Below are 18,304 nucleotides of genomic sequence, written 5' to 3' on the forward strand. Positions count from 1 at the left end.
ACCATGCACACAAGTGAACAGACATATGTGAGCATGGTTCTTATTATGAGCCTTTAAAATTAAATTCTGATATTGCGAGATCTAATTAAGATGTATAGATTAAGTGTCCAAACACATGAACACCATGGTGGTTTTACTAAGTGACCTTTGGCTAAAAGAAGAGAACGGTTTTGCTATGGGTCCCTCTGGTTAGGGGATACTGCAGCTGCTCAATGCTAGTATAAGCTGTGATCTTTTCTATCATCAGCCCTGGCTGAAATTAGACTCTGCTTGTCCTCTTGAGAAAACATTATCTCCTACCATAAACCAGCATATATTTATTTTTTTAAGTGATTTGCAGTGAACAGGTTCTTTTCTTAAAATGTGCTGGGGTTAATTTCAACAGTAGCTAGATACTTTAGGATTTTTATGACCTCTATTGAGAATATTATTCCTGGAGAAAGAGTCATGCTTCCTGTTTTATGAACAAAACCATCTTTAAGTCTCAGAGAGAGATTCTGAATTTCTGAACTCATGAAGCTTAAGTTTCTTATCTAAAAAAGTCTTACAGGACCTTGCATTTTTAGGACATCTTCCCTACAGCGTGTGCTCTGTTCTCTCTCCAGTAGAGATAACTGCATATACAGCTTCCTATGAATAGGTCTGCATGTTTTCCTTCTGCTGGGCATGGTGCACTTTTGTTTTCATCCTCTCCCTGCCACAGTTTATTCTACTTTGGACCTGATTCTAGGGCCACTGTGCAATTGCCTGCTAGAGTCCATGTTCTTTGTGCAGTGTGTAAGTAACTTTGGTTTCTCCTTTTTCACAACCATTTCCCTTTTTTTCTTATGCATCAGCATTTGTTACTAGTTCTCTGCCCTATGCATAGCTGTGGAAAAAAACAGGCAGGGTCCTGATCTTAAAACGATCTTACATTGGTAGGTGGCTTATAGGGTGAGGAAGCTTGGTCTCTTCTACTGGAGATTATTCAGAGTGAGTCAATGTAAAAAAAAAAAAAAAAAAAGCGTAAAAGAAAAAAAAAATTGGTTATTCAAAATTAATGTTGATTTTCAATATTGTATTTCATTCAATTTAAATATCCAGTAATCAGGATTTGGTTAATAGTCCATTTAGCTTTTCAGCACTAGTACACTAATAAAGTAATTGGTAGAAGTGTTCACAGTGTTACGAGCTTTGCTTAAAGGCTAATTTGGAAAGATTGCTTCAGGGAGCAGAGAAGCATAGCCAGTTAATGGTGGAATACTACAGGAATTATCTACATACAATACCATCACAAAGGTTGGTCAGAAAATAAAGAATTGTGACATTGTTTCCAGAGCAGCACAGGTGACTTTTATATCTGAGGTGGTGAGTGGGATTATTACTGCATATGGTAGCTCAGATATTCACACAGAGTTGAAATTCTGGAGACAATTTTAGTAGGTATCACAAATCATATAATTGTGATTTGGAATTTGGCGGCGAACCGAGGATTAGCACTATTACCGCTACAGGTGTGTCAGTCTGACCTCGGTGCTGGGGAAGGTTATGGAGCAGATCATATTGAGTGCCATCAAGCAGCACACAGAACAACTAGGTGATCAGACCCGGTCAGGATGAGTTTATGAAAGGCAGGTCCTGCTTGACAAACCTGATCACCTTCTGTGATGAGGTGGCCTGCTTAGTGGATGAGGGAAAGGCTGTGGATGTTGTCTACCCAGACTTTAGTAAGGCCTTTGACACCGTTTCCCGCAGCATTCTCCCTGGAGAAACTGGCTGCTCATGGCTTGATGGGTGTACTCTTTGCTGGATAAAAAACTGACTGGATGACTGAGCCCGAAGAGTGGTGGTGGGTGGAGTTAAATCTAGTTGGCAGCTGGTCGCAAGTGGTGTTCCCAGGGCTCAGTATTGGGGCCAGTTCTGTTTAATATCTTTATTAATGATCTGGATGAGGGCATCAAGTGCACCCTCAGTAAGTTTGCAGATGACATCAAATTGGGTGGGAATGTTGATCTGCTTGAGGGTAAAAAGGGTCTACAAGAGGGATCTGGACAGACTGGATCAAGGGGATGAGGCCAATTGTATAAGGTTCAACAAGGCCAAGTGCCACCTCCTGGACTTGGGTCACAACAACCCCATGCAACGTTACAGGCTTGGGGAACAGTGGCTGGAAAGCTTCCTGGCAGAAAAGGACCTGGGGATGTTGGTCGACAGCCAACTGTTCTTGAGAGAAGGGCAACAAAGCTGGTGAAGGGTCTAATGAAAAAGTCTTGTGAGGAGTGGCTGAGGGAACTGGGGTTGTTTAGCCTGGAGAAAAGGAGGCTCAGGGGAGACTTTACCTGTCTCTACAACTACTTGGAAGGAGGTTGTAGCGAGGTGGGTATCGGTCTCTTCTCCCAGGTAACAAGCGATAGGACAAGAGGAAATGGCTTCAAGTTGCACCAGGGGAGGTTTAGACTGGATATTAGGAAAAATCTCTTTACCAAAAGGGTTGTCAAGCATTGGAACAGGCTGCCCAAGGAAGTGAAGTGGTTGAGTCACCATCCCTGGAGGTATTTGAGACGTGTAGATGCGGTGTTTAGGGACATGGCTTAGTGGCGGACTTGGCAGTGCTAGTTTTACTGTTGAACTTAATGATCTTAAAGGTCTTTTCCAACCTAAACAATTCTATGATTTAAAAAAAAAAAAAAAAAAAAGTACATGTTTAACATCTGAACCAAAAGATAGTGGTTTGAGTCACAGGCTTATGCATGATTCAGAGAGGAGGGTGCCACCTTTTGCACAGCCAACACTGCTTAGAAGGTACCTTGCTAGTTCTTAAAATGTGCTCAGGGTCAAACTTGTTGGGACTTCGAGAGCTGGAAGGCCATTGCAGAAGAATGATGTGGTTACAGACCGGTGTTACCTGTCATGTCATTTCTCTTTGGCTAATGTAATTACTTTAAAGTAAGTTTCCAGCTCTGCCATTGTTCTGTTTCTCATCAAACACTTTGCCTTCATAGACTGAATTTTCAGGTGAACTATTTAGATTCAAGTGTGAGTTGTGGGTATTATACCGTACCCTTTTCTAATGCAAAAGAATATCAGTTGATATCAAAACAAATATAAAAACACAGTAACAATATCTGCTAATGGAACACCAAAACTAATGAGTGTAACATCTCTTTCTGTAACTGAATCAGTCTTTTCTGGTTTTTTGGGCTTTTCCTCTTTTGTCTGTCTTCTTATATTTATGAGTATCTGTACACAGTTTGATGTGGAAAAAAAGTCTCAAAGTGCTTTCTGTGCTTTCTGTGAATCTACTCTATGTTCAACAGTATTTTTCTTTTTCTTGCAATCAAAAGATAGTTTCCTTGAAAGCTTGTTAAATATGAAGGTGGTAACTTTTATGGTATAGATTGTATTAACATGCACTAGCTTGATATCACAAAACGGTGTGGGGAAGGGGGCAAATATATCTAATGTTTTTTCATTGCAAATAGCTGTTTGAAGAAAAGAAAATACAGCTCTGTAGAAAACTGACAAAAGCCAAGAAGTGTAGTATTAAAAATTGACACTGATTACATAAGAGCTAAATATAAACCAGACATCATCCCCTCAAGCAACTAATGCTATAATTTAACAATGATTATATATTTAAAATGACTTTTCAAAAAAAGCGTATGAGCTGTTAAGCTTCTAATTTATGGAAATGGCTTTCCAAACCAATTTGCTGTCTAAATATGAATTAAGAGAAAATTTTACTAGGAATTCAGACTGCATGAAGGATTCAGTCCAAAGCTTACTGGGGCTGTTGACAAGTTTTGTTGACTTTGATAGGCAGTGGATGGGACTGGGTTTGTCATTGCCTTTTGCTGAGCCTATGTTCGTGAGAAAGCTTATGAGAGCCTGAAGATCAAATCATGTTCATGTTGTTGATTTGAGATATCTTACTGAAATTCAAAGGACTTTTTAACATGTTAAAACCAAACTAGGTTTAAGACCTAGTTGATAATTCTTATAATTTAACTTAATGCACATGAACAAAATCGTGACTGTTAGAAGTGGGTTAGAATCAGTATTTAATACATATACTTTTAAACAAAATGCATTTTAAAGGAGTTCTGTTGCTTTGCTGCTTTCAAAATATTTCTTTCTTCTTTTTCTGTGCTTGCACTTAACTTTGTCAGGGACCATGTCAAGCTCACAGGTGGATCTGTGCTGCCAAAGGGCAGAATCATTGTCTTGAAGATCGGCAGGTTTGATTCAAGGCATCAAAATACAGTATTACATATCTCTTACCACAGAAATTAAAGCGAATGGAATAGATGCTGCATAAATGAGTCATAAAGGCTTCCTCATGCACTGTCTGCCATATCTTGCCATGAGACAGTCGTTTGTGAAAATTTTATTGTATTAAAAGTTTTTATGGGAAATTACATTTATTTTTAAAGAAAATAAGCTGGTGATTTTTATCCACTGCTTCTATCCAAATTACCCAAAAGCAGCAGTCCACATTACAGATTTATGACATACAAAATTATCAGTTTTTAAAACAATGTTTTTGAGGGATAGAAGTTCACCAAAATTTGAAACCACTAATTTTCTTTTTCTGAACTGTTTTGTAGCTTGAAAGGCCAATCCATTAAAAAAAAAAAAAAAAATTGGTTAAAAGAATTGCTCCCAAGTGGTGACTTAGGTTGCCAAGCTTTAGGCTGGAGCCAATTTTTATGGCTGAATTAGAAACCCCTGAAAAATAGGGTTTTTATAATGGAAACACTGATGTAATCTTTACTACAGTGGCACAAATGGTGCTGGTATGATTGATTTATGGCATTTAAACATCTTTACTTAAAATCTGTACAATTTCTGTAAAATAATTGGAAAACATCCTACTGGTGATTTAACACACTCTGCAGATGACCAAAATGTTTTTGTTCATGGTTTCCACACTGTCAAAGCTTGGCTTTGTCATATGCAGAGATGAAGCTTACAAACACCTCTAAATATTATGAATCAGAATTTCCCAAAAGTTAAATTAAAAAAAAGCAAACAAACTTTGTAGGCAGCGTATTTTCCTGCAAAGCAGAGCTGTGTTTTGAGTTTCTGAAAAGTCTATATGTGAAAACCAATTTATAGTGGCAGAATCTTCTACATACAATTAATACAACGTGTAGAGCATATCCAGTTTCTTGGTACATATTGTAAAAGAACTGCTAGAAAAAAATGAGGAAACATTTAGGAAGTCTCAAGAAGTTACAACCAGGTTATGCTTATAAACCAAATGCTGGAAAGAAAATGCAATGGTTTTCCTTTCTTGTATTCAGTCTGCTGGGTGCATTTGGTTTCGTATGACTGAATCTTAACATTTACTGATTTTTATTTAAATCTCATAAAAATGCTCTTTGCTAAGGGTTGGCACTCAGAATGTGTATTTGCTGCTCACAGATTACAGCATCTGGCAGACAGGTTGTATTTTAGTCTGACTTAGAAATATTTTACCAATATTTATAAAAGATCTAAAGGTGATTTAGCATAATGCAGGTGAGGATCTTCCTCGGCTAATTACCCAGGTTTAGGACTTTGACTGCTAGAGGATAGTACTGCCCACTGCCGTTGGTTCTGCCTTAAGAGAAGTTTTTGACATACCAAGCAGAGTGACTTGCGATTCATGTCTCACCCTTCGTTGGGTATTGATAATGCTGCTTGATGTCTCCAGAAGGACTTCAAAATCTCAAGATGATTCAGCAAAGCACCCATTCATGTGCTTATTCTTCACCAAAGTAAAACAATTGGATTTGATGTTCATTTCAGAAAAGCATTTATATTGATAATATTTTATATTTGGTTGAGGATAAACTGATCATTTTTCAAGTATCTCTGGTGTTTCTGCTACTCTTTACATGAGTGGATGTAGCAGCTGATCTGTAGTATCTCAGTTGCTATGCTGAAAAGCTGTGCTTGCTAGCTTTGAAGGCAAATATTGACATGTAAGAAAATGCAGAAGAAAAACTGCTGATTAGGGAGAGACCACCAAAAGAAAGAGGAATTTCCCTCCTGCCCTTTATGGAACTGCACACTTGTCCTTTGATGGCATTTCCAGCTCTCTGCTGGGCTGGCTTGCTTCTGACCAGGTCACCTAGTTGTCACTGAGCAACCGAGGCAATGCTTAAGGGCAATAGAAATCAGGAAGGGAATAGTTACTTGGTATCATGTTTGAGCAATTAAAACAAATTGTTGTGTTCTATTTAACGTAGCCTACATGTGAATACTTTACAGAGGGTAGTTTTTACTGTGGTAGGATGCCTTTCCTTAAATTCGCTACAAAGTCCTCAGAAACATCTTTTGTCCACTTCAATAAGACTGTACTTGCATGTACACACGTGTGTGTGTATTAAAGCTATTTAATGTGCAAAATAATACTTTACTAAAAAGTCTTGAGTTCCTTTTTAAAAAGCCTAAAAAAAGTTAAGCTCAGTAGATTAATGGATCTTTATGACAATTTCCAATAGGAAATTACTAACCTGAATTAAGGAGAACACTTGCAGAATTAGGGCCATTAAGCCTGATAAATAATAGTTCATACTCATCACTTTAGAAGGCCAGTTCATTCACAGGTCTGACAATTAATTTAGTAGATGTTTTTTTAGAGGACATATTTTTGAAAGTTATCTTGTCAGTAAATAGAGGAGCAGAAAAGGCTTTCACTGCTAATTGCCATCTGATAAAGACATTTTATAACTTTTCTGTGCTGGAAAACATACAGTTAACAAGAATTATTAAAAGAACTTGGAAATAAAAAAATTTTTCTCCTGTTACACTATAAATACTAGGCCCATAAATCAAGTGGTATTTTTCATTTGTTGAAATTTTTGCAATTTACATAACTTCCTGCTGGTTGCATTTTTAAAAAAAGTACGAAGGGGAAAAAAATGAACTTTTTTATGGAATGATCATCTTTAACTGTAGTACTAATTCTTTGTGGATAACTAATCATGTTTCACTATTTTGTATCTCCGGTTATGCTTCAGTTTTGTATTGGTAGTCATGAAAACAGCTAACAACAGTGTGCCTAATGGTATGGTAGCAAAGTGGCTATGCTGCAGTGTAACTATGTCTGAATTTCTTTTTTCATTTAGAAACTCATTGTTTCTTAGATTTCTACGCCCAAAATGTCATAAACTGAGTGCTTTCTGGTCTTCTGCATGAAGTCAGATAATCTATAATATTAATAACTTATGCATTTGAGGAAAAACATGTTGGTTAAATATCCTTATCTGGCTAAACCACATAAGTAGTTCTAAATATGTTTGAAACTTTAAGTTTCTGTGTCCAGCAACTAATTACAGAGAGTAATACACAGATATTGTTTGATGTATAATCTGCATCAGTAGTTGAAAATTGAGGATCCATATCACTAGTGAGAACAAGAACAGTCACCATCTGCATTATGCAAGTAATGCTTTTGCATTTCAAAATGTTACTAAATGTCTGCATAATTTGTTTGCTACTGTCATGAATGTACATTTTACCTAACAAAGCACATGCTAATGCAAAGTTGTTTTTGTTTTCAGAGTGATTATGTTGCATTACCGTTAATTCATGTGTGCACTGTGACAAGATGTAATGGTGTATCATGTTGCTCTAATGTAATGAATCCAGTACTCCCAGCTCTTAAGTCGTGTTGCTGGAAATGATTACATAAAACAGAAATGACTGTGACTAAAAACCCTTGCAAAGCTTTAGAACTCCTGCACGTTATAAGAAGGTTTTTGGGGTGTTTAAAGTAACTTCGTAAAAATTTACTGAAGGCTTCCCTCAGTAATAGTTTTGTTCTTTTCTGACTGTTTTTTGCATTCCACTGAAATTTGCATTATCTTTTAAGCATTGCAAGGGCTGTGCTATAATTTTGTGCAGATGTGTATGTTAAGTGAACATGATGTGCTTATTTGTTACATTTATGCTACTTTTCTTTCTTTATCTGGGTAAGATGGATGAAATTATGTATTAAATAAAAACATCAGCCATGACCATTCTCTGCAGGTCCTATAAGACTGCAAAGATTGCTTTTAAAACTAAGGTGGTTGCAGAGGTTTCTGAGTATCCTCTAAATCTCAAAACCATAAAACTCAAAGTCTCTAAACCAGCTAAATTTCATTCTGTTCTGACTCTCCTGAGACTCTGGCAGCTTTTACCTGAGTTGATGTGCTTTGAACAGAAAGTTTGTGATTCACTCAAACACTCAACATTTGAGGAAATAAGGATAGTATATCTTATAAGAATGACCTCACTTCAGAAAAAAGTCTCATCTTTCCCATTTCCGTTTCTGTTAACTTTTAGGTTTTATCCTTCTGGTAGATAAACATAGCACTTGAACTACTGCAACATGTTGCTTAGTTCACATATGTAGCCAGGAAAATACTTGAAGGGCTTTCATTTTTGCATAAGATCATTCATGTTCTTATGTTGTACAGCTGGAACTGTCATTTACAAATTGGGTAAGTGAGATATTTCAAAGGTTGTGGTGAGATAGTTTAACATTATGAAGATAAAAGTATGTAAATGAAGGGAAACCTCTTTTTCCCCCCATAGCCATATCACAGTCTTAATACTGACTATATCCTTGTTTTCTGACCTTGGAATAACTATTGAAGGAAGTTGTTGGGTTGCTTTTTTAATAAGGAAACTAACGTTCTTAGCAAAGACATTTTAAAATAGAAATGATCAATATAATGTGCCACTGCTCAGTCAGACATTTGTGCTTTATATCGATATTTTTTTTATTCTAAGTGCCTTAGGCCATGTTCGAGTGAAAATGATACATTAAATATATAACTAGATTCAACAGTATTTCTAAAACTACATCTGTATTTGCTAAACAGTTGCTTTTGTTTGGATTTATTTTAATACATAAGTTTTACCAAAAACTAACCTAAAAAAGTGAGAATTTCTAAAAAAGAAATGTAATGTTTCTATTAAAGATTATTTCTTTTGTGTGTATGTGCATGCTGGACCTGTGCTCTGTTCTGCCTGTAATATACCTTGTAATTCTGAAAGATTCTTAAACAAATGCCTGATTTTTAGAACATTAATAATTCTGCTGAGGTTGGTGGGAATTCTCATTTACTTAGACTTGGGCACATGTTTAAGCATCATTTTTAGGTGGACCAAAAATTTTATTCTGAGCAGTAACCATGTTAAGTTGTTTAAACAACTGTAATTGATAACATAGGGCCCAAATGTAGCACCCTTGCCTAGATGGGGAATCCTTTTTAATATCAGAGAAATACTTTCATTGGGATTTCCAGAGGGTGGGGGAGGCAAAGGAAGGAGTCAGGGGTGAAATAGCTTTCATGAATAGTATTTGAGGGCTCAGGCACCTGGGTTGTGTCCCGTTTTGGGCTGGTTTTCTTTCTAGCAGCCTGCACGTAGCGCGGGCATTCTGATTGCATTATTCACACATTTGACAGTTTCGTACGTAACAGGGGTTCTTTTATACATTGGTGGCTGTTCCATGTGGTTGCACTTATTAGCAGCGAAACCCACCCTGTTATCGATTTACAAAGTGAATGCGCTTCTGCAAAATCCTAATGGTGAGAAAATGTTACTTGGTGGAGGTACTCCAGCTGAATTTCCATCTGAAGTGAAATAAAGCCAAGTACGTGAATGTCAGCAAACCTGTTTATAGGGGCGGGAGGTAAAGCATACATTATTTAGAAGGTTGAGTCATGAGGCTGGTCGGGTTTGCTGTGTTACATCTGGCATGTCAGTCAAAGCTGGGGCAGCTGCCGCCTGTCACTAGTGCTCTGGTGGGGCATTGCCTGTCCATCAGCGTTAGCAGCCCTGAGGAGCTGTGTGAAGAGCGCTTTGCCTGCGCCTACACATGTTGTCTGTATTACCATTGCAACCGCTTCTAGTGCTTGTTTGAGACCAGCAGAAGATGGTTTCATAGAAGGTCTGATACTTTTCGTATATAGGCTCTTATTAGAGAAAATATTTGAGTAATAGTAGTGGTTTGTTGTTAGTTTACGGAAAATAAAAATTTATATTTAATATTATAAACAATTTTGCATCTGTGTTGGTATTTATTTTGTCTCAAAACCACCTCAAACTACTTTAAAAAATTAAGTCAAAAGTTGAAGTGCAATCAAAACAAGATTCAGTAAATCCTGAGAACAGTATCATCCACTGAATCTATTAATTTTTTTCTTCATACATTGCCACATGAAAGATCTATATGCATTAAGAAAATTAATGTGAAAATTATATCTATCACTTTTAAGTGCAAATATATGTATTTGAGCTAACAGTACACATATTTTTCCAAAAGAAATTTAATTTTGTATTTCAGTGCATATAGCTTTTTATTGCTCACCACCTGAAATAATGTCACTTGGGTTCCTCAGGTTAAAAAAAAAAAAAAGAAAACAACAAACCAAAAAAACACCCCACTGTGTCTCCTGCCAAAAGTAATAGTAGCCTCAGGTTTTGACAAAAGCACAGCATGTATTTTTGAGGGGGGAAAGGAGGTTGTGTACCAGGGACTTTTTCTTTCTTAGGGAGCTGGAATGTCACACCACTCCCAAGTGCAGGGCATGAACCTGCTAGTCAGCACTTCTTTCCTGGCCTGTAGTTTACACCTGTTGTGAAGTAGGATAAGGACAGGAAGGAGGGATCTCTTTTAGGAATTTGGAAGGAATGTTCACTCAGACTCTTGTACCTGTCTGCTGTGGTGGAGAACATGCAAAAAACCATGTGCCTCCCCTCCCCTCAACAATAAGGGACATCATAAAGCAGGGTAGAAGAGGCTTATTCATGGTGAGATGCAGAGCAGGGCAGTGGGAGAGAGAACTGAAATGTTTACTGCGAAAAGACAAATTGCTTTATTTAGTACAATGTGACTCAGCTTCTGTGACCAGCATCCTCATTTTCATTGATTTATATCCATTAAAGACTTGTTTTGCATTAAGTCCTTCAGTAAAATAAGGACGTCTATTCAGTGATAAATAAACATTGTCTACATCACTACAAGTAATAAGGACTAGGGTCTGCATGTGAATTTTTGTCTTCTATTCTCTGTGCTTCTCAACATATGTGCCAACATTGCTGAAGTAAAACCTCAGTAAGTGTGTTTTGGGTTTTTTGTTTTATTTTTTAAAAAGATATCACAAATCAAGACACATTTATTTTAAAGTATTTCTTTTCAGCCTTTTTAGATGCCCATCCAAATTTGTCTCAATCTGCAATGTGTGTATGTGTGTGACAATGGGGAAGGATAAGGATGTTTGTGTTGTGTAACTACTTTGACTTGATAATTTCCTACTTTCTTAAAAACTAATTATTCTTAGTCATGAAGTTCATAGACAAGAGAAGTATTTTATGTCAAGTTCTTCTTAAATTTAGTTAAAGGTTTTTCGTATTAATTTAAGATGTTCATTGTTGGTTTACTAAATTGCCATTCATTTTCATTTAAATGAGAGTGACAATGAAAATAACAGTATTGTAGAACTCTCACTTATTTCTAAGGAACTTTCATGGTAAAAGACATCTTTCAGTCATAATCAGATTTGGTTTTAGCATGAGATTAAATCATCAGTCTGAAAAGTGATATACACTCCGAAATTTTGCTTCTAGTTTTGTAATCTGTTCCAGGAGATACATGTATACAGATGGACTCTAAGTTTCCATGTATGTGTCTGACCAGTGATGAGTTGAGATGATATGCACTTGGGAAACTGTTCACTGTTCATATTTTATTATCGGAAGTTTTGTTTGTGCATCAATGCAAAAGTAATTAAAACCCCTAAATATAGCAACAGTTAAGTTCCCACTACAGGATGTTACAAATCTCTCTCTGTATCTTTGAACTTCCCAGGTTTTTATCTTTCATTGGGGGAAATGCAAATGACATAGGAAAATCAGATATGCAGCAAAAAGTAAATGCAGTAATTCAAAAGGAAGGACTGGAAGGCATAGCCAAAAGACTAAATACAACAGTGCACACGCTGCAGCTGATCATTGATGGTCTGACTCAGCCTGAAGGCTTTGACATCCGAACAGGTAAACCTTTGTTTTGAAGGTTGTAATCTCGGTTTGATTGTTCTATGTACCAGTTTTAAAACTGCATGTTTTCTTCTTTTAAAGTCAGTAGTAGATTTGCATGGATGTGTAACTCCATTTCTTTTCTCAGGCAAGGTAAAGGCTATATCATAGTCAGATGTTTCTTTCCAGCTCAGTAGGTAAAGAGTGTGAATCCTGTCTTAAATCATGGCATTTTCAGCCGTAGGAAGGGGAGTTGTATGGCTGTTAACAAATGAAATAGTTTCAATATGTTGACTCTGTACTGATTAAATCTGTGTTGGCTCTCCATCACGGAGAGGAATGCTGAGACCAAGCTGAAACAGTAGTAGTAAAGGTCTGTGGAGCAGTAGTGTAGTAGTGTGCAGTTCTACTCTTTTATTGCACTAGTTCCTGGAGACAAGTGTAATTGGAGCACATGGCTCGTGACCTACCTTGGTTAAAACTTTGCAGTAGTGCTAAACAGTTTGAGGTGGAGGGGAAGAAAGATGAGGTAAGTAATGAAGTAAAACATCTGGAGATGCTGGTGTTTAATGAAACTTACAGCTGGATTCTCTTACAACAGCAAGAGATAAGGGTAGGCAACAAAGATGCAGGCTTAATAACAAATAATAAACTTACGCTTAAAAAACCCCAAACATATCTGTTCCCCTTTTCTGGGTTTCTTAGTAGCTACCTTGCTGATTTTGTAAATATTTCCCACTAGTGACCTTGAAAATGTGTATTTTCTATGTTTCCATTTGTTCTGGTGGTCTCACATCTAAATTACAGTAGGAAAAATTATTAACATATGAAGATATAAAAGCAAAAGAGAATCTTCAGTGGAAATATTCATACTCTGCTGATCAATACATCCAGTGTTACTATAGACAGACTCTGTAACTGGAGTAGGCAGCCTAGTAGCCTTTCATAGTTGTAATTCATTGTCTTTGTAACCCTGCTAGTGACTGCCAGTGAGGAAATGCATCACATCTAACAGGGTCTAGGCAAATTGAATGGTTTGTACTTTACCCTGATTCAGACAATAATCTTGGTTTAAGATTTAATTCCCTTGTTGTTCCCAACAGTAGAGATGTGATGTTAGGGAACTGCAGATGAAGAGTAGCATTCCTATGTATCCTCTTAAATTTAATTTAAATTCTATGTTGTTTATTTTTCCTGAATGATTTTAGTATGAAGGAAAATGGGGAGAATTATTTGGGAAAAGGGAAAGAAAAGCATGGTTTTATCACACTATTTTAAAAATCTTTTTCTGGCCAAGGTCTTGCAAGGCATTTCTTGCAAGAAATTGTCTTTTTAACATTAAAGTTGAACAGCTAATCAGGTAACAGTAATGGGGAGAAGGGTGGACGGACAGGTTTGAAAACATTTAAAAATATTCCCATAATTCCTCTGAGTCATCTTGTGCTCGTTGCCCTGAATGGCTGTTTAGTTGCTTTTTTCATTGAAGTGCCACTGCACTTCAGTGTTACAAAAGGATTAGCCATTTTGGACTTGAGCACTTAGGTACATTCCTTCAGCAGAAAATTTCATGTCATTCAAAGCCTATTGCTGCATTTGCCAGCTTGTGTACTCAATTGGGGTTTGATCCTGTGGTGGGTTGACCCTGCCTGGATGCCAGGTGCCCACCAAAGCTGCTCTATCACTCCACTCCTCAACTGTACAGGGAGAGAAAACATAATAAAAGTCTTGTGAGTCAAGATAAGGACAGGGAGAAATCACTCACCAATTATCATCACAGGCAAAACAGACTCAACTTGGGCAAAATTAATTTATTACCAATCAAAACAGAATAAGATAATGAGAAAATAAAACCAAATCTTAAACACCTTTCCCTCACCCCTCCGTTCTTCTTGGGCTTAACTTTTCTCCTGATTTTCTCTACCTCTTCACCCTCCCTGAGCGGTGCAGGGGGATGGGGTTTGTGGTCAGTTCATCACATGTTGTCTCTGCTCCTCCTTCCTTCTTGGGGAGGACTTCTCACACTCTTCCCCTGCTCCAACGTGTCCCTCCCACAGGAGACAGTCTTCCACAAACTTTTCCAACATGAGTCCTTTCCACGGGCTGCAGTTCTTCATGAACTGCTCCAGTGTGGGTCCCCCACAGGGTCACAAGTCCTGCCAGCAAACCTGCTCCAGAGTGGGCTCCTCTCTCCACAGGGCCACAGGTCCTGACAGGAGCCTGCTCCAGCGTGGGCTTCCCACAGGGTCACAACCTCCTTTGGGCACCCACTTGCTCTGTCGTGGGGTCCTCCCCAGGCTGCAGGTGGAGATCTGCTCCCCCATTCACCTCCATGGGCTGCAGGGGCACAGCCTGCCCCACCATGGGCTGCACCACGGGCTGCAGGGGAATCTCTGCTCTGGTGCCTGGAGCATCTCCTCCCCCTCCTTCTTCACTGACCTTGGGGTCTGCAGAGTTGTTTCTCTCACATGTTCTCACTCCTCTCTCTGGCTATAGTTGCTGTTGTGCAGCAATTTCCCCCCCGCTCCTTCTTAAACACATTATCCTAGAGGCACTGTCACCATCGCTGATGGGCTTGGCACTGGCCAGCGGTGGGTCCATCTTGGAGTCAGCTGGCAATGGTTCCATTGGACATAGGGAAAGTTTCTAACAGCTTCTCACAGAAGCCACACCTGTAGCCCCCATGCTACCAAAACCTTGCCACATAGACTCAATATCTATCCACAGCCCGGTGACGTTTCGGACTGATTGATTTCTAGTGCATTTTAGCTATAAACTTGTTCAGGCTGTATTTTATTTCTCAAAGGCAAATGTAGGAAAATGTTTGCAATCCTGTTTGGTGATGCTCTCTGGAAAATCTCAGCCCTTTTATATCTTGGAAAAGGTAAAACAGCAGTAGGAAGAAGGTGAAAGGGAAGTTGTTAAAATGGCTCGAAAGGGTTTTCTGCAGGAGCAGAAAGTGATAAGCAAGTAACAAGAGAGTTTAAAAGATCTATCTGTGCCCTTAAATGCAGAATGTGAACTTTACTATATTGGGGTATTACCTGCTTATAATCATGCATGTGTGAATTTTAAGTTGTCTGTGCAAAGGAGGAGTTGATGTCACGGGAAACAGTTGATTGTGTAATGTCATGGTGCAGATGAGCAGCAAGTCGAAGAACAGTGCATTTGTTGACTTTTCTCTTTAGTATGTGATGAGACTGAGTATTCATCTTCCTATATACAAATTTGTATAGAAATAGGATTTTACGTATAATTTATGTAGCTCAAGTAAGTCGCCTCAAGTCTTTTCTCCCTAGCTCCAAGAAAATTTAAAGAATCTTTCAGTCACTAGCTAATATACTACATGCTTCTGATCCCCTTGTTTCATACCACAAAGTTCATTATACTCATTACTCCATTAATCATAGTCCTTTAAAGTGATTCATAAAGTATAATAAATCAGTTATCACAGATGGGTCTTTATTTTAAAAAAGTAATGAAGCACCATTTGGTACCTTAGACTACCTTGGGATGACTTCTTAATTAGAAACAATCAGCTGGAAACAGCCCTTAGAAAATAATGCAAGTTTTTTCTCCAGTCTCTTATTTTTGTTTCTTGTTTCTTATAACAGATTTTGATAAACCTGACTTCAAGAGAAGCATAGTCTGCTTCGAAGACTTAAGTGTTGGTACTGTTCTGACTGGGAAAGTTGAAAATGCGACGCCGTTTGGAGTTTTTGTTGATATTGGTGTGGGAAAAGCAGGTTTGATTCCAGTGCGAAACATAACAGAAGCAAAACTTTCTAAGGTGAAGAAGAAAAGAAGCCTGGGGTTAGGTCCTGGAGAAAGAGTGGAAGTTAAAGTGCTTAATGTCGATATTCCTCGATTGAGGATAACACTGGATCTTATTCGTGTTTTATGAAAGGGTTTTTTATGATTGAGCCTTCATTTTAAAGGTTAATAATGTTGTGGAGCAAGGTTGTGGAGATTCAGGCATTTAATGAGTATGTTGAAAATGAACAAATTTTGAAACTTCAGCCTTGCTTCTTTTTCTCTTTTTTTTAAATCTATCAGTTTTTCCATATTTCTTGAATCCTTTCTGTTAATAATTGTTGGAACAGTTTACTGGATTACCTCCAAGCAACCTTGTTATTTTGTCTGCAGTGCAAATGAAGTTCCAGTGAACTGTTAGACAGATCTCTTATCTGTTCTGTCTGTGCAAGATTTGCTGTCTCAATCTTTAGTCAGTAGCAGACACATCTACTGCTCCCCTTCAAGAAACAGCCATTCAGTTTGCCTATTGATTCTAAAAGAGGGTACCTAGTTGGAGAAAAGTGGTTCTTTTTAAGTTAGTGAGTGATGACATCTCAAAAGTAGACTGAAAAAAGAGCATCTGCTAATAGTATTGATGGTTCAGAAATATTTGGCTTTAATTTATTTGAGTAACATTATTAGGAGGTGTGTTTACCTGTCTTATTATTGCTTATTCAGTTATTGATTAACACTCAGATGTACCTTGGGGTTTAAGGAACTTTGAGCAAAGGTGTCAAAAGACATTTATGTTGTTCTATACTTGTGCAAAATAAAAACATTTCTGGCCATCTTTTCTCAGTGTACTGGTTCTACAAGTGATTTAACAGTCCTAGTTCTCGTTCTTTCCAACACTTGCTCCATCAGTAATGTCTCCAACATGTCTCCAACATACACTTCAGCTTGAGGATGCACTCATCTGACCTTCTGAATGGTATGCACTTTCCTGAGCTTTAATACCTGACTACAGTCCATGGCCTGATGTTGTTCCTGATTTAATAAAATAGTTCTAGTCTGTCTTCGACTCCTTTAACTTGACATTATTTTTTTTTCCATCTGTGGTATAATGTTTTTTTCTGCTTGTTTTGAGTGGAGAACAATTTTTCAACACTTGTCTTCACACACGATGCTTGTGAAGTCATGATTCTCCATAAACTTTTGTTGTTTGTAGATGCTTGCAAAGCTTTTCTAGACTTCTGTTTCAATAAGAATGCTCATTGTTTTCTGCTAGGAGTGTCTAGCACATGAGGTTTGTTTCTCCCACCTGGAGACTTTTTGTTTTGGTGGTGTTTCAAAGGGTTTACCAATTTGGCCAAGTTTGCAAATTACAGTCAGTGGTATAGCAGCAGAAGAGCCTCGATCAACAGCAGATGTATGTGGCCTTCTCAGGGAATTTTTGGTGTATTGGACGTTTATTCCTTTGAAGTAATCAAATTTGCCTGTAAATTGGCAGAAACTCCTGTCTTTAACAAATGAGCATAGACAACACCTATAGTGAGTGTCAAACATCTTTGGTGACAAGGTTTCTAACTACAAATGTCCAAATAGCTGTTGGCACAGGGACTATATATTAGTCAGGGAAAGGTTGGCATTATTTATCTCCTAACTCTGTGCTTTAATTCTCAAAATTAAGAGCGAGCTGTAGACAGTGTGTTTTGAGACTATGGAATTATTTAGCAGACGGAAGAAAGGAGACAGATCTTACTAGCTTCATTGCATCTGTCTACTGAAGGAGAAAAAAAAAAAAGACTGTTCTCTATGATGTGAAGGTCAGCACAGCTTGGAATCATGTTTCTCAGGCCTTTTGAAATTTTCCTGTGATAATCCTGCAAAGTAGATTTTGTTGGTATGAAGTTAGAAACTGTGGTACCATGTTACTGTCTTTGAAAACACAGATACAAAGCAAACAAGCTGAGATTATTTTTTACTTCCACAAGTGATGCGTTCACTGATAATGCTGCAGTATTATCTGCTATCTCCATCAGTAGAATTATCTAAGTTCTGCTGAGCTTTATATATGATCTCTACAGTATCCAAGCATTTAGCAATGAAATGAATTTGCTTGACCTTCTCTATGGAGATAAACTTGAACTTCTCCTGAAGCTCATTTCAGTGGTGAAGATTCAGAGGACTGACCTACAAATCAACTTACGTGCTCGTGAGCCAGTTTGGTTTCTCCTTAGCAGAACTCAGAAGCTTATTCTGTGGCATCACAGGGAAAATGTCATCTCTATGTCTTTGAATTTTTTTAATCACACCAAAATGAGAAGTTTATGACTACTAATGTCTTAAATGTTTGCAGCTCTGCAAATGTAATCCCATTATTTGTCAGCTAATTCAGTGTCTTAACCACTTCCCACAAAAATATTTTTTTCTTTGCAAGTTCTTTTTTTTTCCTCTGCCAGAACATGGCCATTATAATACCCTAATGAGAATCTAACAAGCATGAATATGTGTTCATATGACCTTCTCAGTTTTTGTCAGATCTTTGTCTAGAGATTTTAAAATTCTTCCT

General features: G+C 37.7%; 1 protein-coding gene across 1 annotated transcript in view; it reads left to right on the forward strand.

The window, feature by feature from the left end:
* Positions 1–16,585, forward strand: part of SRBD1 (S1 RNA binding domain 1) — a 134,072-nt gene extending 117,487 nt beyond the window's left edge. The window contains exons 22-23 of the mRNA XM_074863556.1: positions 11,834–12,018; positions 15,612–16,585. Of these exons, the coding sequence (XP_074719657.1) occupies positions 11,834–12,018; positions 15,612–15,901 (475 nt within the window). The 3' untranslated portion in view covers positions 15,902–16,585. The remainder of the gene's footprint in view (positions 1–11,833; positions 12,019–15,611) is intronic.
* The last annotated feature ends 1,719 nt before the right edge of the window (positions 16,586–18,304 follow it).

This window comes from Strix uralensis, chromosome 3 (genome assembly GCF_047716275.1).
Source record: "Strix uralensis isolate ZFMK-TIS-50842 chromosome 3, bStrUra1, whole genome shotgun sequence".
Classification (NCBI taxonomy): domain Eukaryota; kingdom Metazoa; phylum Chordata; class Aves; order Strigiformes; family Strigidae; genus Strix; species Strix uralensis.